Genomic DNA, 26,244 nt, shown 5'->3' on the forward strand with positions numbered 1-26,244 from the left:
AAATTTCCTTGTGACTCCGGGATGCTGGCCTTCTAGACAGAGTTACAAAGAAAAAGCCATATCTCAGACCGGCCAATAAAAAGAAAAGATTAAGATGGATAAAAGAACACAGACACTGGACAGAGGAACTCTGCCTAGAAGGCCAGCATCCCGGAGTCGCCTCTTCACTGTTGACGTTGAGACTGGTGTTTTGCTGGTACTATTTAATGAAGCTGCCAGTTGAGGACATTTGAGGCGTCTGTTTCTCAAACTCAACACTCTAATGTACTTGTCCTCTTGCTCAGTTGTGCACCGGGGCCTCTCACTCCTCTTTCTATTCTGGTTAGAGCCGGTTTGCGTTGTTCTCTGAAGGGAGTAGTACACAGCGTAGTACGAGATCTTCAGTTTCTTGTGATTTTCTCGCATGGAATAGCCTTCATTTCTCAGAACAAGACTGACGGGTTTCAGAAGAAAGGTCTTTGTTTCTGGCCATTTTGAGCCTGTAACCGAACTCACAAATGCTGATGCTCCAGATACTCAACTAATCTAAAAAAGGCCCGTTTTATTGTTTCTTTAATCAAAACAACAGTTTTCAGCTGTGCTAACATAATTGCAAAAGGGTTTTCTAATGATCAATTAGCCTTTTAAAATGATAAACTTGGATTAGCTAACACAACGTGCCATTGGAACACAGGAGTGATGGCTGCTGATAATGGGCTTCTGTACGCCTATGTAGATATTCCATAAAAATCTGTCGTTTCTAGCTACAATAGTCAAGTAATTTACAACATGAACAATGTCTACACTGTATTTCTGATCAATTTGATGTTATTTTAATGGACAAATGGACATTTCTAAGTGACCCCAAACTTTTGAACGGTAGTGTATATATATAATTTGCCTCCACAGGAACATGGACATACCAGAGGAGGCTGGTGGAGGAGCTATAGGAGGATGTGCTCATTGTAAAAACTGGAATGGAATGAATGGAACGGCATCAAACACATCATTTATTTATTCCATTCCAGCCATTACAATGAGCCTGTCCTCCCATAACCCCTGCCACCAGTCTCCTCTTGGAAACTTCTCTGTTTCTGGTAAAATAGAATTTGAGAGTACCACATCCTGTTTTTGTAAATTTTGCCAAATTTCTACATAGTTTAAAAAGTATAAAAAATATCTAATCAAATACACTACCGGTCCAAAGTTTTAGAACACTCATTCAACCAATAGAATGCTATTTATACAGTGTCAGTCAAAGGTTTGGACACACCTACTCATTCAAGGGTTTTTCTTTATTTGTACAATCTTTTTCATTGTAGAATAATAGTGAAGACATCAAAACTATGAAATAACAGATGGAATCATGTAGTAACCAATAAAGTGTTAAACAAATCAAAATATGTTTCATTTGATGTCGCTCTACGCTCCACTTCTACGCAGACGACACCATTCTGTATACATCTGTCCCTTCTTTGGACACTGTGTTAACAAACCTCCAAACAAGCTTCAATGCCATACAACTCTCCTTACAGCTGCTCTTAAATGCTAGTAAAACTAAATGCATGCTCTTCAACCGATCGCTGCCGCACCTGCTCGCCCGTCCAGCATCACTACTCTGGACGGTTCTGACTTAGAATATGTGGACAACTACAAATACCTAGGTGTCTGGTTAGACTGTAAACTCTCCTTCCAGACTCACATCAAACATCTCCAATCCAAAGTTAAATCTAGAATTGGCTTCTGATTTCGCAACAAAGCCTCCTTCACTCATGCTGTCAAACATACCCTTGTAAAACTGACCATCCTACCGATCCTCGACTTCGGCGATGTCATTTACAAAATAGCCTCCAACACTCTACTCAATAAATTGGATTCAGTCTATCACAGTGCCATCCGTTTTGTCACCAAAGCCCCATATACTACCCACCACTGCGACCTGTACGCTCTCGTTGGCTGGCCATCGCTTCATACTCGTCGCCAGACCCACTGGCTCCAGGTCAACTATAAGTCTTTGCTAGGTAAAGTCCCCCCTTATCTCAGCTCGCTGGTCACCATAGCAGCACCCACCTGTAGCACGTGCTCCAGCAGGTATATCTCTCTGGTCACCCCCAAAACCAATTCTTCCTTTGGCCGCCTCTCCTTCCAGTTCTCTGCTGCCAATGACTGGAACGAACTACAAAAATCTCTGAAACTGGAAACACTTATCTCCCTCACTATCTTTAAGCACCAGCTGTCAGAGCAGCTCACAGATTACTGCACCTGTACATAGCCCATCTATAATTTAGCCCTATCAACTACCTCTTTCCCTACTGTATTTATTTATTTATTTTGCTCCTTTGCACCCCATTATTTTTTTTCCTACTTTGCACATTCTTCCACTGCAAATCAACAGTGATTTACTTTCTATATTGTATTTACTTCGCCACCATGGCCTTTTTTTGCCTTTACCTCCCTTATCTCACCTCATTTGCTCACATCGTATATAGACTTGTTTATCTACTGTATTATTGACCGTATGTTTGTTTTACTCCATGTGTAACTCTGTGTTGTTGTTTGTGTCGAACTGCTTTGCTTTATCTTGGCCAGGTCGCAATTGTAAATGAGAACTTGTTCTCAACTTGCCTACCTGGTTAAATAAAGGTGTTCTCAACTAGCCTACCTGGTTAAATAAAGGTGTTCTCAACTAGCCTAACTGGTTAAATAGAGGTGTTCTCAACTAGCCTAACTGGTTAAATAAAGGTGTTCTCAACTAGCCTACCTGGTTAAATAAAGGTGTTCTCAACTAGCCTACCTGGTTAAATAAAGGTGTTCTCAACTAGCCCACCTGGTTAAATAAAGGTGTTCTCAACTAGCCTACCTGGTTAAATAAAGGTGTTCTCAACTGGCCTACCTGGTTAAATAAAGGTGTTCTCAACTAGCCTACCTGGTTGAATAAAGGTGTTCTCAACTAGCCTACCTGGTTGAATAAAGGTGTTCTCAACTGGCCTACCCGGTTAAATAAAGGTGTTCTCAACTGGCCTACCCGGTTAAATAAAGGTGTTCTCAACTAGCCTACCTGGTTAAATAAAGGTGTTCTCAACTAGCCTACCCGGTTAAATAAAGGTGAAATAAAAAATAAATACAAAAGTTCCTGATGAACTCAACTGGTGAGCCTCTTTAGCAGCTGGTTCCATGGGCACACTGATTTCAATGTCCTTCGCCAAGGTCAGATTACTTTCAGTTAACAGTCTCTTTTGTGTAGCTTCGCTCCGTAGCCCACATTCTAGTCTTCAATAGTTTCCTCAGTCACGTGATCTTCATTCACTCATTGACGTTTCCCCCTCAAGTTCGCTCATTTAGCAGTTTTTAATTCCAAAGTTCGTCCTCACAGTTGAATAAATGCCTTTCCGTTAATCGCTGTTTTTATTGGTTCCTTTTTAATCACGTTATTTTCCCGCTCCGACATTTGTCTCGAGTCTTTTTCTGCCGTCCATGACGATGTTAACTCTCTCTGTCTTAGCTAGCTCGGCTATGTACTTGCCTCTGCTAGCAATACACTGTGCTAACATTAGCCTAGACTGTACCACAGAAAATAACCGTTTTCAACAGTTGAAAAAAACGACTTCTTCCAGACAGAACAGTTCCTGTAGATTCAGACCTACTCATCTTCCAGACAGAATAGTTCCTGTAGATTCAGACCTACTCATCTTCCAGACAGAATAGTTCCTGTAGATTCAGACCTACTCATCTTCCAGACAGAATAGTTCCTGTAGATTCAGACCTACTCATCACCAATCTTTTGTCTCGTGGGTTTCATAACCACGTCTGTATAACAATTCAATAACAATGAGACGGGAGACAGGAATCAGTTCAACCAATTTTCTGGAATGTGATCACCTCAACACATATACAAACCCCCATGATGCTCTGCGGCACAAGCCCAATAAACAACAAATACTTAAATAAATATGTAAATGGACACTAAACAAAACTCATAGAGGAATTTAAATGTTCAGTTCTAAAAAGTAGGGTCAATGGACAGGGTCAGAAAGGTCCGTATGTTTGATAGCTGGTTACAGAGGTGACATAACAAGCATCAGGTCCATTATAACACAGTGAAGTAGAGGTGGGAGCTAAAAGCAGACATGGACAGTGAGACGGTGTGAGGAGGTCAGGGGTCAAACACTAGATCAGGACAGGTACAAATGGCAGGGCTGGAAATAGACAGAGACACATTCTGATCATGGCTCAGACCTGACCTGAAACACCCAAACAGAAGATATTATAGAAAAGTCATGTCCAATAGGCTATATACTATTGTAGCGACCCGCACAGACAGCTGTGTGTTATGTGTTAGGCTATTAGTTGGTTGTGTTGTTCTTACCAGTACCCAGTGTTCACGGGGTCTGACATGCCAATCAACCTGCTATCTGCCAATCACGGGAATGCCTGGAATGTTCTGATGCCGGGCATCCTGGCGGTTGGCGGAGTGGCGTGGAGGGGGGTTGGGCAGGGGGATGGAGCATTGGAAGTTAAGACCAGGTTTAGCCTTTGTTCTCTCTCTTACGTCTGGGCTTCACAAGAGAAGGTCACGGTTGGCTTGTGGGGTATCTTTCATTTATTTGGCGTGGGCTACGGCCAAACAGTAGCCTGTGTATAGCTGAGTTAATAAACTGTCAATTCGTAAACTCAATCCTCTGTCTGGACAATTGTTCCTTTATGATCTAGTCAGGTCATTACACTATATTCTATTCTACTGTATTTTAGTCAATACCACTCTGACATTGCTCATTCTAATATTTATGTATTTCTTAATTCCATTCTTTCATTTTTAGATTCATGTTTATTGTGGTATGTTGTTAGGTATTACTGCACTGTTGGAGATAGGAAAACAAGCATTTCGCTACACCTGCAATAACATCTGCTAAATATGTGTATGTGACCAATAAAATGTGATTTGATTTGTTTAAATAATATATATATATTTTTTTTTATGGTAATTGGGTGTTACCCTTTTCAGTAAAATGTGCCTTCATAGTAAGTTGTGATAATATCTCTGCGTGTGTCACCTCTCACCTCCAGACTGCTCTGAGCTGTATGACAGACAGAGGCCAGACTCCGGGTTTTACCGGATCAGGCCTAGAGTGGATCAGGAGCCGGTCCTAGTCTTCTGTGACATGGAAGATGGAGGGGGATGGACTGTTATACAGCGACGAAGACATGGCAGGGTTGACTTCAACAGGTGTGTGTGTGTGTGTGTGTGTGTGTGTGTGTGTGTGTGTGTGTGTGTGTGTGTGTGTGTGTGTGTGTGTGTGTGTGTGTGTGTGTGTGTGTGTGTGTGTGTGTGTGTGTGTGTGTGTGTGTGTGTGTGTGTGTGTGCGATCTTTGGAAAGCTGGCCTGTTTAACCTCTGCAATCAGCTAGTAGTTTATCACATCAGCACTGTGGCATCCAGCTGCTGTGTTTCAAATCAAATTGTATTAGTCCTCCTCCTTTCCCTGTAGTCCACAATCATCTCCTTTGTCTTGATCACGTCAGCATAGTGATGCAAGGGGAAGCAGCAAGTGTGAGACTTTAACCAGTGCATGTTCTCTCCTCAATAGAGACTGAACCAGTGAATGTTCTCTCCTCCATAGAGACTGACCCAGTGAATGTTCTCTCCTCCATAGAGACTGAACCAGTGAATGTTCTAGACTGACCCAGTGAATGTTCTCTCCTCCATAGAGACTGACCCAGTGAATGTTCTCTCCTCCATAGAGACTGAACCAGTGAATGTTCTAGACTGAACCAGTGAATGTTCTCTCCTCCATAGAGACTGACCCAGTGAATGTTCTCTCCTCCATAGAGACTGAACCAGTGAATGTTCTAGACTGACCCAGTGAATGTTCTCTCCTCCATAGAGACTGAACCAGTGAATGTTCTAGACTGACCAAGTGAATGCTCTCTCCTCCATAGAGACTGAACCAGTGAATGTTCTAGACTGACCCAGTGCATGTTCTCTCCTCCATAGAGACTGAACCAGTGAATGTTCTCTCCTCCATAGAGACTGAACCAGTGAATGTTATAGACTGACCCAGTGAATGTTCTCTCCTCCATAGAGACTGACCCAGTGAATGCTCTCTCCTCCATAGAGACTGAACCAGTGAATGTTATAGACTGACCCAGTGAATGCTCTCTCCTCCATAGAGACTGAACCAGTGAATGTTCTAGACTGACCCAGTGAATGTTCTCTCCTCTGTAGAGACTGAACCAGTGAATGTTCTCTCCTCCATAGAGACTGACCCAGTGAATGTTCTCTCCTCTATAGAGACTGAACCAGTGAATGTTCTCTCCTCCATAGAGACTGACCCAGTGAATGTTCTCTCCTCTATAGAGAGTCAACCAGTGAATGTTCTAGACTGACCCAGTGAATGTTCTCTCCTCTGTAGAGACTGAACCAGTGAATGTTCTCTCCTCTATAGAGACTGACCCAGTGCATGTTCTAGACTGAACCTGTGAATGTTCTCTCCTCCATAGAGACTGAACCAGTGAATGTTCTAGACTGACCCAGTGAATGTTCTCTCCTCCATAGAGACTGACCCAGTGAATGTTTTCTCCTCCATAGAGACCATAGAGACCAGTGAATGTTCTCTCCTCCATAGACACTGAACCAGTGAATGTTCTCTCCTCCATAGAGACTGAACCAGTGAATGTTTTAGATTGATCCAGTGAATGTTCTCTCCTCCATAGAGACTAACCCAGTGAATATTCTAGACTGACCCAGTAAATGCTCTCTCCTCCATAGAGACTGAACCAGTGAATGTTCTAGACTGACCCAGTGAATGTTCTCTCCTCTATAGAGAGTGAACCAGTGAATGTTCTAGACTGACCCAGTGAATGTTCTCTCCTCTGTAGAGACTGAACCAGTGAATGTTCTCTCCTCCATAGAGACTGACCCAGTGCATGTTCTAGACTGAACCTGTGAATGTTCTCTCCTCCATAGAGACTGAACCAGTGAATGTTTTCTCCTCCATAGAGACCATAGAGACCAGTGAATGTTCTCTCCTCCATAGACACTGAACCAGTGAATGTTCTCTCCTCCATAGAGACTGAACCAGTGAATGTTTTAGATTGATCCAGTGAATGTTCTCTCCTCCATAGAGACTAACCCAGTGAATATTCTAGATTGACCCAGTGAATGCTCTCTCCTCCATAGAGACTGAACCAGTGAATGTTCTAGACTGACCCAGTGAATGCTCTCTCCTCTGTTGAGACTGAACCAGTGAATGTTCTAGACTGACCCAGTGAATGTTCTCTCCTCCATAGAGACTGAACCAGTGAATGTTATAGACTGACCCAGTGAATGTTCTCTCCTCCATAGAGACTGACCCAGTGAATGTTATAGACTGACCCAGTGAATGCTCTCTCCTCCATAGAGACTGAACCAGTGAATGTTCTAGACTGACCCAGTGAATGCTCTCTCCTCCATAGAGACTAAACCAGTGAATGTTATAGACTGACCCAGTGAATGCTCTCTCCTCCATAGAGACTGAACCAGTGAATGTTCTCTCCTCTGTAGAGACTGAACCAGTGAATGTTCTCTCCTCCATAGAGACTGACCCAGTGCATGTTCTAGACTGACCCAGTGAATGTTCTCTCCTCTGTAGAGACTGAACCTGTGAATGTTCTCTCCTCCATAGAGACTGACCCAGTGAATGTTCTCTCCTCTGTAGAGACTGAACCTGTGAATGTTCTCTCCTCCATAGAGACTGAACCAGTGAATGTTATAGACTGACCCAGTGAATGCTCTCTCCTCCATAGAGACTGAACCAGTGCATGTTCTAGACTGAACCTGTGAATGTTCTCTCCTCCATAGAGACTGAACCAGTGAATGTTTTCTCCTCCATAGAGACCATAGAGACCAGTGAATGTTCTCTCCTCCATAGACACTGAACCAGTGAATGTTCTCTCCTCCATAGAGACTGAACCAGTGAATGTTTTAGATTGATCCAGTGAATGTTCTCTCCTCCATAGAGACTAACCCAGTGAATATTCTAGATTGACCCAGTGAATGCTCTCTCCTCCATAGAGACTGAACCAGTGAATGTTCTAGACTGACCCAGTGAATGCTCTCTCCTCTGTAGAGACTGAACCAGTGAATGTTCTAGACTGACCCAGTGAATGTTCTCTCCTCCATAGAGACTGAACCAGTGAATGTTATAGACTGACCCAGTGAATGTTCTCTCCTCCATAGAGACTGACCCAGTGAATGTTATAGACTGACCCAGTGAATGCTCTCTCCTCCATAGAGACTGAACCAGTGAATGTTCTAGACTGACCCAGTGAATGCTCTCTCCTCCATAGAGACTAAACCAGTGAATGTTATAGACTGACCCAGTGAATGCTCTCTCCTCCATAGAGACTGAACCAGTGAATGTTCTCTCCTCTGTAGAGACTGAACCAGTGAATGTTCTCTCCTCCATAGAGACTGACCCAGTGAATGTTCTCTCCTCTGTAGAGACTGAACCTGTGAATGTTCTCTCCTCCATAGAGACTGAACCAGTGAATGTTATAGACTGACCCAGTGAATGCTCTCTCCTCCATAGAGACTGAACCAGTGCATGTTCTAGACTGAACCTGTGAATGTTCTCTCCTCCATAGAGACTGAACCAGTGAATGTTTTCTCCTCCATAGAGACCATAGAGACCAGTGAATGTTCTCTCCTCCATAGACACTGAACCAGTGAATGTTCTCTCCTCCATAGAGACTGAACCAGTGAATGTTTTAGATTGATCCAGTGAATGTTCTCTCCTCCATAGAGACTAACCCAGTGAATATTCTAGATTGACCCAGTGAATGCTCTCTCCTCCATAGAGACTGAACCAGTGAATGTTCTAGACTGACCCAGTGAATGCTCTCTCCTCTGTAGAGACTGAACCAGTGAATGTTCTAGACTGACCCAGTGAATGTTCTCTCCTCCATAGAGACTGAACCAGTGAATGTTATAGACTGACCCAGTGAATGTTCTCTCCTCCATAGAGACTGACCCAGTGAATGTTATAGACTGACCCAGTGAATGCTCTCTCCTCCATAGAGACTGAACCAGTGAATGTTCTAGACTGACCCAGTGAATGCTCTCTCCTCCATAGAGACTAAACCAGTGAATGTTATAGACTGACCCAGTGAATGCTCTCTCCTCCATAGAGACTGAACCAGTGAATGTTCTCTCCTCTGTAGAGACTGAACCAGTGAATGTTCTCTCCTCTGTAGAGACTGAACCAGTGAATGTTCTCTCCTCCATAGAGACTGACCCAGTGCATGTTCTAGACTGACCCAGTGAATGTTCTCTCCTCTGTAGAGACTGAACCTGTGAATGTTCTCTCCTCCATAGAGACTGACCCAGTGAATGTTCTCTCCTCTGTAGAGACTGAACCTGTGAATGTTCTCTCCTCCATAGAGACTGAACCAGTGAATGTTATAGACTGACCCAGTGAATGCTCTCTCCTCCATAGAGACTGAACCAGTGAATGTTCTCTCCTACATAGAGACTGAACCAGTGAATGTTCTCTCCTCCATAGAGACTGACCCAGTGAATGTTATAGACTGTCCCAGTGAATGCTCTCTCCTCCATAGAGACTGAACCAGTGAATGTTATAGACTGACCCGGTGAATGCTCTCTCCTCCATAGAGACTGAACCAGTGAATGTTATAGACTGACCCAGTGAATGCTCTCTCCTCCATAGAGACTGGGTGGACTACAGAGACGGGTTTGGAGACTTTAAGCTGTGGAACGATGAATTCTGGCTGGGCAACGAACACATCCATTCTCTGGTGAAGGAAGGTAAGATCTGGGGCCATATGTAGGCTGTCAACCCTAACACAATGAGAGGCTTGATACATACGGCCCCAGAACACATTCACTCTCTGGTTTTAGGGCGGCAGATAGCCTAACGGTTAAGGGCCAGTAAGAGCCGGTAAGGGCCATTAAAAGCCAGTAAGGACCAGTAAGAGCCAGTAAGAGACAGTAAGGGACAGTAAGGGACAGTAAGGGCCATTAAAAGCCAGTAAGGGACAGTAAGGGACAGTAAGAGCCAGTAAGGACCAGTAAGAGCCGGTAAGGGACGGTAAGGGATGGTAAGAGCTGGTAAGGGCCATTAAAAACCAGTAAGGACCAGTAAGAGCCAGTAAGGGACAGTAAGTGCCAGTAAGAGCCAGTAAGGGACAGTAAGGGACAGTAAGAGCCAGTAAGGGCCAGTAAGAGACAGTAAGAGCCAGTAAGGGACAGTAAGAGACAGTAAGGGACAGTAAGAGACAGTAAGGGACAGTAAGAGACAGTAAGGGACAGTAAGAGACAGTAAGCGAAGGTTCACTGGTTTGAACTCCTGAGCCATCAAGGTAGAAAAATCTGCCGTTTTGCCCTTAAGCAAGGCAATTAACTCCCAAGCTGATGGCAATGATTAAGGCAGCCACCCCATACTGCTCTGATTCAGAGGGGTTAAATGCAGACACATTTCGATTGAATGCATTCAGATGTGCAACTGAATTAGGTGTCCCCCTTCCCTTTCCCTCTAGAAGGGGAGACACGTTCACTCAACAAGAGATTACATACAGTAACAGCCATGACTCAGACCTCCATCAACAGCAAAGTCTCCAGACAGTGATCACATGTGAGAGTGCTGATCTGGATCACATCTCGATCACAAGATAATTGAACAGGCTACTGATTGTTGTGTGTTTTTTTGTGTGTGAGTAATAATGTGTGTAATAATGTATGTTTTCATAGTGTGTGTCTGTGTGTAATAATGTGTGCATGTGTACAGTGGTTCCTACTTTAAAAGTTGTGAGGTTATATCGCGGGACTTAGAGGTAACTACAAACCTCAGATTTCCCACTTCCTGGTTGGATTTCTTCTCCGGTTTTTGCCTGAGTTCTGTTATACTCACAGACATCATTCAAACAGTTTTAGAAACTTCAGAGTGTTTTCCATCTAATACTACTAATAATATGCATGTATTAGCAACTGGGCATGAGTAGCAGGCAGTTTACTCTGGGCACCTTATTCATCCAAGCTACTCAATACTGCCCCCAGCCATAAGAAGTTAGAGGTACCCAGCATCACGGCTTCATTGCTCCAGACCACCACAAGAGGGAGGTAGAGCACTCATTATGCATTTGGGCCCCAAGGTTTTTATATGACTAATCATATAGAGTGTGTCGCGATACGAAACCTTCAGCCCCGCCCCTTGGCCGGCAGCGGGGTGCTATTGGTGGTTAGCGTCCCGTTCCCTGGATTGGACAGGGCACTATAGATACTTCAGGTTATCTGGGTATAACCAGGACCGCTCGCGTAGCCCTGCCTCTCTCTCTGTATCGAAGCGTTGTCCGCGTAGAGAGGTCTTTTGCCTTGTCACTCTCAACGGTCTAGCTCTAGCTGGGATGTGTGAACCCCACCTTTATCCTCTAGACTCTTTGCTTCACCACTAATTGATCCCTGAGTTGTTATTAAGCACTAGTCCTACCAGTCTCTATATGATTTCCCTGTGGTTGAGTGTTTCCCCTCTGTGATGTATCTAGTTTAAAGTGTGAAGACCTTTAGTCAACTTAGTCTCACTACTCTGCCCGTCGGCTATGTATCGCTTGGATAATAAAACTTAGATAGATCAATAAGACAATTAATGAATCACTACTGGACACACCTTCCTCTTTGTCTTTTAATGGTAACTCGCTCAATCACAGAGTATTGGTCTCCGTTTCCAGTGTCCCGGGTAGAGGGGAGTGTCAAAGTTGTTATCTCCCTTGCCGTTAACTGTCTTGGGAGGGCGTGTACTCGCGACAAAGCAAGACTACCGTTTATTTTTGGAAACACTCTGTTTTTTGTCTTTTACAATCAAACACACACTTCAAAATACACAATTTGTTACTTGGTCACACACAGCGTTAATCAAAAACATGCAAATGCCTTAATGCTCTATAAATGCTATAAGGTACAATGATAACACTTATTTCTAATAAATTGTAATAGTTTAAATTAATTACCTTTAATAGTTATAAAATAGTTAGTAATACCTTTAACAGGAAGACCCACGAGATCAGGAGCAGAGTTTCAATCGGTCAGAGTTCTGAGAATTCAGTTTCGGTATCGATTCCTCCTATGAGAGATCGGTGGTTCACTTAAATTCCGAGATTCAAGTTAGTCTGGAGAGACCCTTCTCGCCCCAGAGGATATATCCGAGGCTGGCTGCGGCACTCGACCGGGCTGTAGTATTGTGCTCGGTGGCAACAAGACAAAACAGGCTCCGGGTCAACTGGCGGCAGGACCAGTCTATGTATGATAATCTCCTGGTTCCTAGGCGAGTGGTTCACCGTTGGTCTACCGCAGTGTCTGTGGCAATAAGCCTTGGCCGGAGTGTTGAGCTCAATCAGTTAAGATATTGTTGCATCACGATAAGCCGGGCGCAAGTCAAATGACGACAAGAGCAACTGTTCAATAGGCACGGACCTGAGTTCCAGCAAGTTAGAATCTATAGATAATTTGAGTGGTTCAACTAAATTTCGAGATTCAAGTTAGTCTGGAGGGACGAAAGATTCTCCGCTGAGCTACCGCAGTGTCAGTGGCTATAAGTCCCGGCCGGAATGTTGAGCTCAATCGGTTAAGATATTATTGCATCAAGATAAACCAAGCAACGGGTCAGATGGCGACTAGAACAACTGTTCAATAGCTAAACGGCCCAAGTTCCAGCAAGTTAGAATATTTAAGTCATTTGAGTCAGGTGGCAATTACCCAAAGGCAAATGGTTGTCTAAATGAATTCAGAATTCAAGAAGTCAGCGCCAAGGAAATGGCAATTTCTCTTTATATACCTTTTGTTTCTCTGCACCCGATCCGCTGCTCCTCCCATTTCCTCAGACTAAACAATGATCTCGAGTCGCTCTTTCCTGAAGCATATCGAGTCACCCTTTCCGGTAGCAGAGAGGGTGATGGCACATCTTACAACAGGAAATACTTTTCTTACAGTGCATATATGTGCCTCTGTTTATGACAGAGCCTATTACTCTAGCAACAATGATTCTAACAGTTTTTCCCATTCCTCAGAGGTGTCGTTGAGGGGTGGAGCAGGAGTTTCTTGGTACCAGGAGGTTGAGTTAGGAGGTGAGCTGGTGGCATACTCAGGTGATTGTGTCCAGTCAGGTAGTTCAGATGTTTCTGGAGGCTCAAAAACGGGTGGGGAGAGAGGAGGAAAAGGGACACAGAGGAGATCCCTTTGGTGTTTCACCACAAGTGACTCCAATGACAAATTTGACATCGTCGCTGGTGATTTTCGTCAGCAAAGATGTCTGACAAAAACATTACGGTGGAAGCAAATGTAAGTAATTCTAACGTTTTATATTTTTTATTTAACTAGACAAGTCAGTTAAGAACAAATTATTATTTTCAATGACGGCCTGGGAACAGTGGGTTAACTGCCTGTTCAGGGGCAGAACGACAGATTTGTACCTTGTCAGCTCGGGGATTTGAGCTTGCAACCTTTTGGTTACTAGTCTAACGCTCTAACCACTAGGCTACCCTGCCGTCCCTACACTCTAACCACTAGGGTACCCTGCCGTCCCTACACTCTAACCACTAGGCTAACCTGCCGCCCCTACACTCTAACCAGTAGGCTACGCTGCCACCCCTACGCTCTAACCACTAGGCTACGCTGCCGCCCCTACACTCTAACCATTAGGCTACCTGCCGCCCCTACACTCTAACCACTAGGCTACGCTGCCGCCCCTACACTCTAACCACTAGACTACCCTGCCGTCCCTACACTCTAACCACTAGGCTACCCTGCCGTCCCTACACTCTAACCACTAGGCTACGCTGCCGCCCCGTCATAATGAATCATTCAAAAAAATGTAAAATTGAGAGGAATATGTTAGTTAATGTAGAGACAAACGATTGTGCATATTTTTTTGTTACAAAAATCGCTATTAGCAAGTCGTTTTCCAGTCATATCCAATACCAGGTGTATCAAACTCTTCTCTGAATGATGCTGTGTCTGCATGTATGTATTACAATTATACACTTCAACAGTGTTTACCACTCTTGCTCCTGGGACATCAATGACTTCACATTGTAACCATGCAATAGACTAGAAACATGATTTAAGTAAAAGCTGATTAATCATTCATATATACAGAATAAAAAACAGTAAGCTACACTTCCTATGCATGTCTAACTCCCTTCATCTGCATTAATCTGAGGAGGTTCTCCCAGCCATGTAGACGATTGAATACAGGGTAGCTAAGTATATTTGTCACCAGAGCGGTTTAGAGCATATTACTATTTGCCTGTGAAAAACTAGACCTTCATACAAACTTGCTATACTGATTTCTTGACTCACAACCGAAGGTGCTGCCATATCCTGCCAGCACTCCCACAAGCGAGCCACTTAGGTGGAGAATGACATGTGGAAGAGGGCGAGGAATGAGATGGGAGTAACAATCCAGGCTATTTGCTCACAGACCGGCATAATAATGTAATGAAACAAGCAGGGAGCAGGTTTAGAACCCTCAACATTCTAGCCCATCCAGCATGCTGTGCCAAAATGTATTAATTGGGGTTGGGACTGAATGTGGCAAAAACACTTTATCTATTGGAATCTTTAACATGTGGACAGGGGAGAAAGAATTACTATTAGTTTTTCACCAGCGTAGCAGGAAGGGCTATTAGTTAAACAATAGACTATTCAACCTTTACTAAAGAATTGTCTAATAGCTGAGCTAGGTGTGACCCCCCCCCCCCCCCCCAACTTGAGCTAGGTGTGAACCCCCCCCTCCCCAACTTGAGCTAGGTGTGAACCCCCCCCCCCACCTCCAAAACATGCAACAAATCATTTGTATCCATCTTTCCACATCTACCTACACATGGTTAATGTTCTGGAAAAAAAAATATGTATATACTGTAGCAGGTGTGTGTGTGTATATATATATATATATATATATATATATATATATATATATATATATATATATACACACAGTGGGGAGAACAAGTATTTGATACACTGCCAATTTTGCAGGTTTTCCTAATTACAAAGCATGTAGAGGTCTGTAATTTGTAGCATAGGTACACTTAAACTGTGAGAGACGGAATCAAAAATCACATTGTATGATTTTTAAGAAATTAATTTGCATTTTATTGCATGACATAAGTATTCGGTCACCTACCAACCAGTAAGAATTCTGGCTCTCACGACCTGTTTTTTAAGAAGCCCTCCTGTTCTCCACTCATTACCTGTATTAACTGCGCCTGTTAGAACTCGTTACCTGTATAAAAGACACCTGTCCACACACTCAATCAAACAGACTCCAACCTCTCCACAATGGCCAAGACCAGAGAGCTGTGTAAGGACATCAGGGTTAAATTGTAGACCTGCACAAGGCTGGGATGGGCTACAGGACAATAGGCAAGCAGCTCGGTGAGAAGGCAACAACTGTTGGCGCAATTATTAGAAAATTGAAGAAGTTCAAGATGACGGTCAATCAACCTCGGTCTGGGGCTCCATGTAAGATCTCACCTCGTGGGGCATGAATGATCATGAGGAAGGTGAGTGATCAGCCCAGAACTACAGGTCAGGACCTGGTCAATGACCTGAAAAGAGCTGGGACCACAGCCTCAAAGAAAACCATTAGTAACACACTACGCCGTCATGGACTAAAATCCTGCAGCGCACGCAAGGTCCCCCTGCTCAAGCCAGCGCATGTCCAGGCCCGTCTGAAGTTTGCCAATGACCATCTGGATGATCCAGAAGAGGAATGGGAGAAGGTCATGTGGTCTGATGAGACAAAAATATAGCTTTTTGTCTAAACTCCACTCGCCGTGTTTGGAGGAAGAAGAAGGATGAGTACAACCCAAGAACACCATCCCAACCGTGAAGCATGGAGGTGGAAACATCATTCTTTGGGGATGCTTTTCTGCAAAGGGGAAAGGACGACTGCACCGTATTGAGGGGAGGATGGATGGGGCCATATATCGCGTGACCTTGGCCAACAATCTGCTTCCCTCAGTAAGAGCATTGAAGATGGGTTGTGGCTGTGTCTTCCAGCATGACAACGACCCGAAACACACAGCCAGGGAGTGGCTCCGTAAGATGCATCTCAAGGTCCTGGAGTGGCCTAGCCAGTCTTCAGACTTGAACCCAATAGAAAATCTTTGGAGGGAGCTGAAAGTCTGTATTGCCCAGCCCCGAAACCTGAAGGATCTGGAGAAGGTCTGTATGGAGGAGTGGGCCAAAATCCCTGCTGCAGTGTGTGAAAACCTGGTCAAGAACTACAGGAAACATTTGACCTCTGTAATTGCAAACAAAGGTTTCTGTACCAAATATTAACTTCTGCTTTTCTGATGTATCAAATACTTATGTCATGCAATAAAATGCAAATGAATTACTTAAAAATCATACAATGTGATTTTCTGGATTTTTGTTTTAGATTCCGTCTCTCACAGTTGAAGTGTACCTATGATCAAAATGACAGACCTCTACATGCTTTGTAAGTAGGAAAACCTGCAAAATAGGCAGTGTGACAAATACTTGTTCTCCCCACTGTAAGTATTTAATCACCTACCAACCAGTAAGAATTCCGGCTCTCACAGACCTGTTAGTTTTTTTAAAGAATCCCTAATGTTCTCCACTCATTACCTGTATTAACTGCGCCTGTTTGAACTCGCCATCATGGCTATTAGCAGGGCTATAATTTGTCCTTTATAAATATTATTTTGGCCTTTATTCATATTACAATCGCTCACTGTTGTTTCTTTAAAAATGAAATATTCTCCAAAACATCGTTATATATAGCCTTCCCGCCCTCTATTTCAGCACTGTTTCACGCTGCTCTGAGACAAGCATGGAGAAACCAAAATGTTCAGTTATATTCCATGATATTCTTTAGATATATGTGTTGACTGAATATAAATATATGATGTATGCTAAATAATCAAGTTAGGTTTCTCCAGGAATAAATCATTCTAAATAACAAACTGGCCTTTATTTTAAAATTTGTGAGAATGTCTCACCCCATGTTCAACAATTGCTTTTTCGCTCATTCTAGATTAAATGAAAACGAAATCTCAAAAATATTGTTCGTTTAAAAAAAAGTGATTATTATTCTTCTCAGATATTGTCACAGATCCTAACAGAAAATGTCCCTTAGATATTCATTATAGACATATATTATAAACATTCAGAGATATTAGTTTAGAATCCTCCAACCCTCTAAATAGATATTCATTTAGATACCTCCAACCCTCTAAATAGATATTCATTTAGAATCCTCCAACCCTCTAAATAGATATTAATTTAGAATCCTCCAACCCTCTAAATAGATATTCATATATATATATATATATATATATAGATATTCAACCCTCTAAATAGATATTCATTTAGAATCCTCCAACCCTCTAAATAGATATTAATTTAGAATCCTCCAACCCTCTAAATGTAGTTATTGGCGGCTTTATTTACACATTTGTGAGAATGTCTCACCCCATGTTCAAGAATTGCCTTTTTCTCAATCACTTCAGGTGGGGCGGGGCGGCAGGGTAGCCTAGTGGTTAGAGCGTTGGACTAGTAACCGGAAGGTTGCGAGTTCAAACCCCCGAGCTGACAAGGTACAAATCTGTCGTTCTGCCCCTGAACAGGCAGTTAACCCACTGTTCCCAGGCCATCATTGAAAATAAGAATTTGTTCTTAACTGACTTGCCTGGTTAAATAAAGGTAAAAAAAAAAAAAAAAAAAAAAAATGAAAAGGAAAACTCAAAAATATTGTTACTTTTTAAACAAAGCGATTATTATTATGAATTAATTTAGAATTATATAAAATGCCCCTTAGAATCCTCCAATCCTCTAAATGAAATTATTGGCGGAGAGTCACGTCATTGAATTTATTTTTTTAGATATACTGTAGGCCTACCGTAGGTGACATGAGACTCACTAGTGGTGAGTAATGTGCTGTTAAAAGTGGGGTAGGTCTTATTTATTTAAAGAGCATATTGAAGTTAGAAGCAAAAGGATTTGAAGCAATAGACTACAACTATTTTAGCACCGTTTCACACTGCTCTGAGACAAGCATGTGGACTGGTAGTGATATATCAATGGGGACTGGTAGTGATATATCAATGGGGACTGGTAGTGATATATCAATGGGGACTGGTAGAGATAAATCAATGGGGATTGGTAGTGATAAATCAATGGGGACTGGTAGTGATAAATCAATGGGGACTGGTAGTGATAAATCAATGGGGACTGGTAGTGATATATCAATGGGGACTGGTAGTGATAAATCAATGGGGACTGGTAGTGATATATCAATGGGGACTGGTAGTGATAAATCAATGGGGACTGGTAGTGATAAATCAATGGGGACTGGTAGTGATAAATCAATGGGGACTGGTAGTGATATATCAATGGGGACTGGTAGTGATAAATCAATGGGGACTGGTAGTGATAAATCAATGGGGACTGGTAGTAATAAATCAATGGAGACTGGTAATGATAAATCAATGGGGACTGGTAGTGATAAATCAATGGAGACTGGTAGTGATGTATCAATGGGGACTGGTAGTGATAAATCAATGGGGACTGGTAGTGATATATCAATGGGGACTGGTAGTGATATATTAATGGGGACTGGTAGTGATAAATCAATGGGGACTGGTAGTGATAAATCAATGGGGATTGGTAGTGATAAATCAATGGGGACTGGTAGTGATAAATCAATGGGGACATGTAGTGATAAATCAATGGGGATTGGTAGTGATAAATCAATGGGGACTGGTAGTGATAAATCAATGGGGACTGGTAGTGATATATCAATGGGGACTGGTAGTGATATATTAATGGGGACTGGTAGTGATAAATCAATGGGGACTGGTAGTGATATATCAATGGGGACTGGTAGTGATAAATCAATGGAGACTGGTAGTGATAAATCAATGGGGACTGGTAGTGATAAATCAATGGGGACTGGTAGTGATAAATCAATGGGGACTGGTAGTGATAAATCAATGGGGACTGGTAGTGATAAATCAATGGGGACTGGTAGTGATAAATCAATGGGGACTGGTAGTGATATATCAATGGGGACTGGTAGTGATATATCAATGGGGACTGGTAGTGATAAATCAATGGAGACTGGTAGTGATAAATCAATGGGGACTGGTAGTGATAAATCAATGGGGACTGGTAGTGATAAATCAATGGGGACTGGTAGTGATATATCAATGGGGACTGGTAGTGATAAATCAATGGGGACTGGTAGTGATATATCAATGGGGGCTGGTAGTGATAAATCAATGGGGACTGGTAGTGATAAATCAATGGGGACTGGTAGTGATAAATCAATGGGGACTGGTAGTGATAAATCAATGGGGACTGGTAGTGATAAATCAATGGAGACTGGTAGTGATAAATCAATGGGGACTGGTAGTGATATATCAATGGGGACTGGTAGTGATAAATCAATGGGGACTGGTAGTGATAAATCAATGGGGACTGGTAGTGATAAATTAATGGGGACTGGTAGTGATAAATCAATGAGATATTTATTTTGACTGAATCTCCGTTTGGGTATTGGTTAGACTAGAATTGGAAAAGTAGGGTGTAAAATGTTATGTTATTAGTGTAACCTTTATTTAACTAGGCAAGTCAGTTAAGAACAAACTCTTATTTACAAGGACAGCCTACCCACCCCCCGCCCCCCCCCCCCCATCTGGAAATTGAAGCCCGGTCTCCTGTGTCCCCGCATGCTCTCCCTTATGTAAGGAATTATGCATTTTCCCATGTTTACTACAATATGTATTGTAGGCTATGTTTACTTGTCAGATTGCACAGTAGTCTAATAAACAAATGTAGGTGGCTTATATCTTTAAAATGCTTTATTATCCAAATGTACAAGCATGTTCTGTACAGTACTGTATTTCCTCATCAGTATCTTTATGCTTCGTTAATAAAATAATGATAAAAATACTCTTTCAAAATGTAGATGTTGATTTAGTTATGGATCCATAATGAATTACTATGGGAATAAATATCACTGATTTACAAAAATATTGGAACAAAGTTGTCTAATGAAGGCAAACCATTTAGAATCCTCCAATCCTCTTCTGCTGTAGCCTACCCCCGACCATCACGTTGTACAGCTCCATAATTTCCATTCCACCCTGACGGAAACCCTGAGGATTTCGTTTTTCTCAGGAATAAAAACACCATAATATTAATAAAATTAATTAAGCCAAGTTTCTTAAAATCAGTCCCATATACTATGTTATTTCAAAACAGGTTTTATATTCTCTGGTAATGCCAATATGGGAGACTATCAAATGCTTCTCAAAGATGCCCTCTGGTGGTCAAACTAGCACTAACCAGCATTAATGGTAAAAATGGCCGACAATTAAAAAAGGTGCCACAGAATGCTGCAGCAGCACTAAAGGTGCAGTATGGCGCAACTTTTAAAGGAGGAACCACTGTGTGTGTGTGTGTGTGTGTGTGTGTGTGTGTAATAACGTCTATGTGTGTGTGCAATCATGTGTGTGTGTGTAATAATTGTGTGTGTGTGTGTGTGTAATAGTGTGTGTGTGTGTAATAGTGTGTGTGTGTAATAATGTGTGTGTGTGTAATAACTGTGTGTGTAATAGTGTGTGTGTGTGTGTGTGTGTGTGTGTGTGTGTCTGTGTAAAAATATGTGTGTGTGTGTAATATGTGTTTGTGTGTGTGTGTAATAATATGTGTGTGTGTGTGTGTGTGTAATAATGTTTGTGTGTGTAATATGTGTGTGTAATAATGTGTGTGTGTAATATTTATGTATGTAATGTAATAGTGTGTGTGTGTGTAATAGTGTGTGTGTGTAATAACGTGTGTGTGTGTAATAACTGTGTGTGTAATAGTGTGTGTGTGTGTGTGTGTGTCTGTGTAAAAATATGTGTGTGTGTGTAATAATGTGTGTGTGTGTGTGTGTGTAATAATGTGTGTGTGTAATATGTGTGTGTGTGTGTGTGTAATAATATGTGTGTGTGTGTGTGTGTAATAATGTTTGTGTGTGTAATATGTGTGTGTAATAATGTGTGTGTGTAATATGTATGTATGTGTATGTGTGTGTAATATGTGTGTCTGTGTGTAATAATGTGTGTGTGTGTAATATGTATGTATGTGTGTGTAATATGTATGTATGTGTATGTGTGTGTGATATGTGTGTGTGTGTGTGTGTGTAATATGTATGTATATGTGGGTTTGAGGTGAGAACCTGGTGAAGATAGATCTGATGGACTGGAGCGGAGCCAAGACTCATACCTACTACCAGAACTTCAGGATCACAGATGAGAAGGTAAGACACTCTGAACACTGTGTATAGTCTGGGGGAGGAGAAGGTAAGACACTCAGAACACTGTGTATAGACTGGGGGATGAGAAGGTAAGACACTCAGAACACTGTGTATAGTCTGGGGGAGGAGAAGGTAAGACACTCAGAACACTGTGTATAGTCTGGGGGAGGAGAAGGTAAGACACTCAGAACACTGTGTATAGTCTGGGGGATGAGAAGGTAAGACACTCAGAACACTGTGTATAGTCTGGGGGAGGAGAAGGTAAGACACTCAGAACACTGTGTATAGTCTGGGGGATGAGAAGGTAAGACACTCAGAACACTGTGTATAGTCTGGGGGATGAGAAGGTAAGACACTCAGAACACTGTGTATAGCCTGGGGGATGAGAAGGTAAGACACTCAGAACACTGTGTATAGTCTGGGGGATGAGAAGGTAAGACACTCAGAACACTGTGTATAGACTGGGGGAGGAGAAGGTAAGACACTCAGAACACTGTGTATAGTCTGGGGGAGGAGAAGGTAAGACACTCAGAACACTGTGTATAGTCTGGGGGATGAGAAGGTAAGACACTCAGAACACTGTGTATAGTCTGGGGGAGGAGAAGGTAAGACACTCAGAACACTGTGTATAGTCTGGGGGATGAGAAGGTAAGACACTCAGAACACTGTGTATAGTCTGGGGGAGGAGAAGGTAAGACACTGGCTAGTAACAGTCTATGGGATCTCTGGTAACAGACTTTGGGATGGCTGGTAACAGGCTGTGGGGTGGTTTGTAACAGACTTTGGGATGGCTGGTAAACAGGCTGTGGGATGGTTTGTAACAGACTTTGGGATGGCTGGTAAACAGGCTGTGGGGTGGTTTGTAACAGACTTTGGGTTGGCTGGTAAACAGGCTGTGGGGTGGTTTGTAACAGACTTTGGAATGGCTGGTAACAGTCTGTGTGATGGCTGGTAAACAGGCTGTGGGATGGCTGGTAAACAGGCTGTGGGATGGCTGTGGGATGGCTGGTTAAAAGGCTGTGCGATGGCTGGTAAACAGGCTGTGGGATGGCTGGTAACAGACTTTGGGATGGCTGGTAACAGTCTGTGTGATGGCTGGTAAACAGACTTTGGGATGGCTGGTAACAGTCTGTGGGATGGCTGGTAAACAGGCTGTGGGATGGCTGGTAAACAGGCTGTGGGATGGCTGGTTAAAAGGCTGTGCGATGGCTGGTAAACAGGCTGTGGGATGGCTGGTAACAGACTTTGGGATGGCTGGTAACAGTCTGTGTGATGGCTGGTAACAGGCTGTGGGATGGCTGGTAACAGGCTGTGTGATGGCTGGTAACAGACTTTGGGATGGCTGGTAACAGTCTGTGTGATGGCTGGTAACAGGCTGTGGGATGGCTGGTAACAGGCTGTGGGATGGTTTGTAACAGACTTTGGGATGGCTGGTAACAGGCTGTGGGATGGCTGGTAACAGACTTTGGGATGGCTGGTAACAGGCTGTGTGATGGCTGGTAACAGACTTTGGGATGGCTGGTAACAGTCTGTGTGATGGCTGGTAACAGGCTGTGGGATGGCTGGTAACAGGCTGTGTGATGGCTGGTAACAGACTTTGGGATGGCTGGTAACAGTCTGTGTGATGGCTGGTAACAGGCTGTGGGATGGCTGGTAACAGGCTGTGGGATGGTTTGTAACAGACTTTGGGATGGCTGGTAACAGGCTGTGGGATGGCTGGTAACAGGCTGTGTGATGGCTGGTAACAGACTTTGGGATGGCTGGTAACAGTCTGTGTGATGGCTGGTAACAGGCTGTGGGATGGTTTGTAACAGACTTTGGGATGGCTGGTAACAGGCTGTGGGATGGCTGGTAACAGGCTGTGTGATGGCTGGTAACAGACTTTGGGATGGCTGGTAAACAGTCTGTGTACTTCTGATTGAATTAATTTCATTATCTTTAGTAGTCACAGGGGCTACTCTGTCAGGTGGACAGAATGTATTTAAAAGACAGATCTGTCTGACACTTTTACTTTTAATTAATTTGTACAAATTTCCACTTTGACATTATGGGGTACTGTGTGTCGGCCAGTGACGAAAGAACATCTAAATTCAAGCTATTTTAATATCAGGCTGTAACACAACAAAATGTGGGAAAAGTCAAGGTGTGTGAATATTTTCTGTAAAGCCTCTACTTCCTGTAGATTATACTATATTCTGATCTCTTTGAAGTTCAAATCGCAGTCATACAGTATGGCAGCATATTGAAACACGTTAGCACGTTAGCACGTTAGCACGTTAGCTTTCACACAGTAAAGTATAGGAAATGCATGGGCCATTATGCATAATTTAAATTATACTGCCTTTTCACTTGCAGAAATGTCTTAATTTATAGGCTACCGCGACATTCTCTATTTCCTTTAACTATCGTGTTCAATATCAGTCACTATCAGTATCGACCGTCAGTAGGTCTAATAACAAATATTCAACTGCCAATCGACTGTTAGTTCCCTTCAGTTGGCATAGCCTACATGGTACTACTGTACTCTAACCTTAACTATCTACCCCCTGTACCTCCCTTCCCTTTCCTCCCCTCTCTCTCCCTCTCCCTCTCCTCCCCTCCTCCCCAGGATAGCTATCGTCTATGGTACGGTGTACATAGCGGTCGTGGAGGAGATGCTTTATCAGGAGGAAGGGGGATGGTGGAGCAGTGGTCTTCCTCTCTCAGTGGGATGCAGTTCAGCACCAGAGACCAGGTTAAACACATCTACCCAATCAATCAACCAAACATTCCCTGGTTAGTCACAGCTATCTAATCAATCATTCCCAGGTTAGTCACATCTACCCAATCAATCAACCAATCATTCCCAGGTTAGTCACAGCTATCTAATCAATCATTCCCAGGTTAGTCACATCTACCCAATCAATCAACCAATCATTCCCAGGTTAGTCACAGCTATCTAATCAATCATTCCCAGATTAGTCACATCTACCCAATCAATCAACCAATCATTCCCAGGAAAGTCACAGCTATCTAATAAATCATTCCCAGGTTAGTCGCAGCTAACTAATCAATCAATCATTCCCAGGTTAGTCACATCTAATCAATCAATAAATAGTTCCCAGGTTAGTCCAGCTATCTAATACATCATTCCCAGGTTAGTCACAGCTACCTAATCAATCATTCCCAGGTTAGTCACAGCTACATAATCAATACATCATTACCAGGTAAGTCACAGCTATCTAATCAATTAATCATTACCAGGTTAGTCACAGCTATCTAATCAATAAATCATTCCCAGGTTAGTCACAACTACATAATCAATACATCATTACCAGGTTAGTCACAACTACATAATCAATATATCATTACCAGGTTAGTCACAACTACATAATCAATATATCATTACCAGGTTAGTCACAGCTATCTAATCAATAAATCATTAAAACACTCAGTGTAATGAGCAGGGTGAAAACACTCACAGTGTATTGAGTACAGTGACGACACTCATAGTGTATTGAGTACAGTGACGACACTCATAGTGTATTGAGCACAGTGAAGACACTCATAGTGTATTGAGCACAGTGAAGACACTCAGTGTATTGAGCACAGTGAAGACACTCAGTGTATTGAGCACAGTGAAGACACTCAAGTGTATTGAGCACAGTGAAAACATTCATAGTGTATTGAGCACAGTGAAGACACTCAGTGTATTAAGCACAGTGAAAACACTCAGTGTATTGAGCACAGTGAAGACACTCAGTGTATTGAGCACAGTGAAGACACTCAAGTGTATTGAGCACAGTGAAAACATTCATAGTGTATTGAGCACAGTGAAGACACTCAGTGTATTAAGCACAGTGAAAACACTCAGTGTATTGAGCACAGTGCAGACACTCATAGTGTATTGAGCACAGTGAAGACACTCATAGTGTATTGAGCACAGTGAAAACACTCATAGTGTATTGAGCACAGTGAAGACACTCATAGTGTATTGAGCACAGTGAAGACACTCAGTGTATTGAGCACAGTGAAGACACTCAGTGAATTGAGCACAGTGAAGACACTCATAGTGTATTGAGCACAGTGAAGACACTCATTGTGTATTGAGCACAGTGAAGACACAGTGTATTGAGCACAGTGAAGACACTCAGTGTATTGAGCAGGGTGAAGACACTCATAGTACATTGAGCACAGTGAAGACACTCATAGTGCATTGAGCAAAGTGAAGACACTCATAGTGTATTGAGCACAGTGAAGACACTCATAGTGTATTGAGCACAGTGACGACACTCATAGTGTATTGAGCACAGTGAAGACACTCAGTGTATTGAGCAGAGTGAAGGCACTCAGTGTATTGAGCACAGTGAAGACACTCATAGTGTATTGAGCACAGTGAAAACACTCATAGTGTATTGAGCACAGTGAAGACACTCAGTGTATTGAGCACAGTGAAGACACTCAGTGTATTGAGCACAGTGAAGACACTCATAGTGTATTGAGCACAGTGAAGACACAGTGTATTGAGCAGGGTGAAGACACTCATAGTGCATTGAGCACAGTGAAGACACTCATAGTGTATTGAGCACAGTGAAGACACTCAGTGTATTGAGCACAGTGAAGACACTCAGTGTATTGAGCACAGTGAAGACACTCATAGTGTATTGAGCACAGTGAAGACACAGTGTACTGAGCACAGTGAAGATACTCATAGTGTATTGAGCACAATGAAGACACTCATAGTGTATTGAGCACAGTGAAGACACTCATAGTGTATTGAGCACAGTGAAGACACTCATAGTGTATTGAGCACAGTGAAGACACTCATTGTGTATTGGGCACAGTGACGACGCTCATAGTGTATTAAGCACAGTGAAGACACTCAGTGTATTGAGCACAGTGAAGACACTCAGTGTATTGAGCACAGTGAAAACACTCAGTGTATTGAGCACAGTGAAGACACTCATAGT

At 42.7% G+C, this 26,244-nt stretch overlaps 1 protein-coding gene across 2 annotated transcripts in view; it reads left to right on the forward strand.

The window, feature by feature from the left end:
* The window catches only part of fgl1b (fibrinogen like 1B), a 37,728-nt gene that overhangs the window by 6,393 nt on the left and 5,091 nt on the right, over positions 1 to 26,244 (forward strand). For both annotated transcript variants that reach the window (XM_090188757.1, XM_090188758.1), the window contains exons 5-8: positions 5,044 to 5,203; positions 9,683 to 9,780; positions 21,210 to 21,298; positions 23,904 to 24,029. In XM_090188757.1, the coding sequence (XP_090044883.1) occupies positions 5,044 to 5,203; positions 9,683 to 9,780; positions 21,210 to 21,298; positions 23,904 to 24,029 (473 nt within the window). The remainder of the gene's footprint in view (positions 1 to 5,043; positions 5,204 to 9,682; positions 9,781 to 21,209; positions 21,299 to 23,903; positions 24,030 to 26,244) is intronic.

Source organism: Oncorhynchus mykiss, chromosome 10 (genome assembly GCF_057628025.1).
Source record: "Oncorhynchus mykiss isolate SJ-2025 chromosome 10, ASM5762802v1, whole genome shotgun sequence".
Lineage (NCBI taxonomy): Eukaryota > Metazoa > Chordata > Actinopteri > Salmoniformes > Salmonidae > Oncorhynchus > Oncorhynchus mykiss.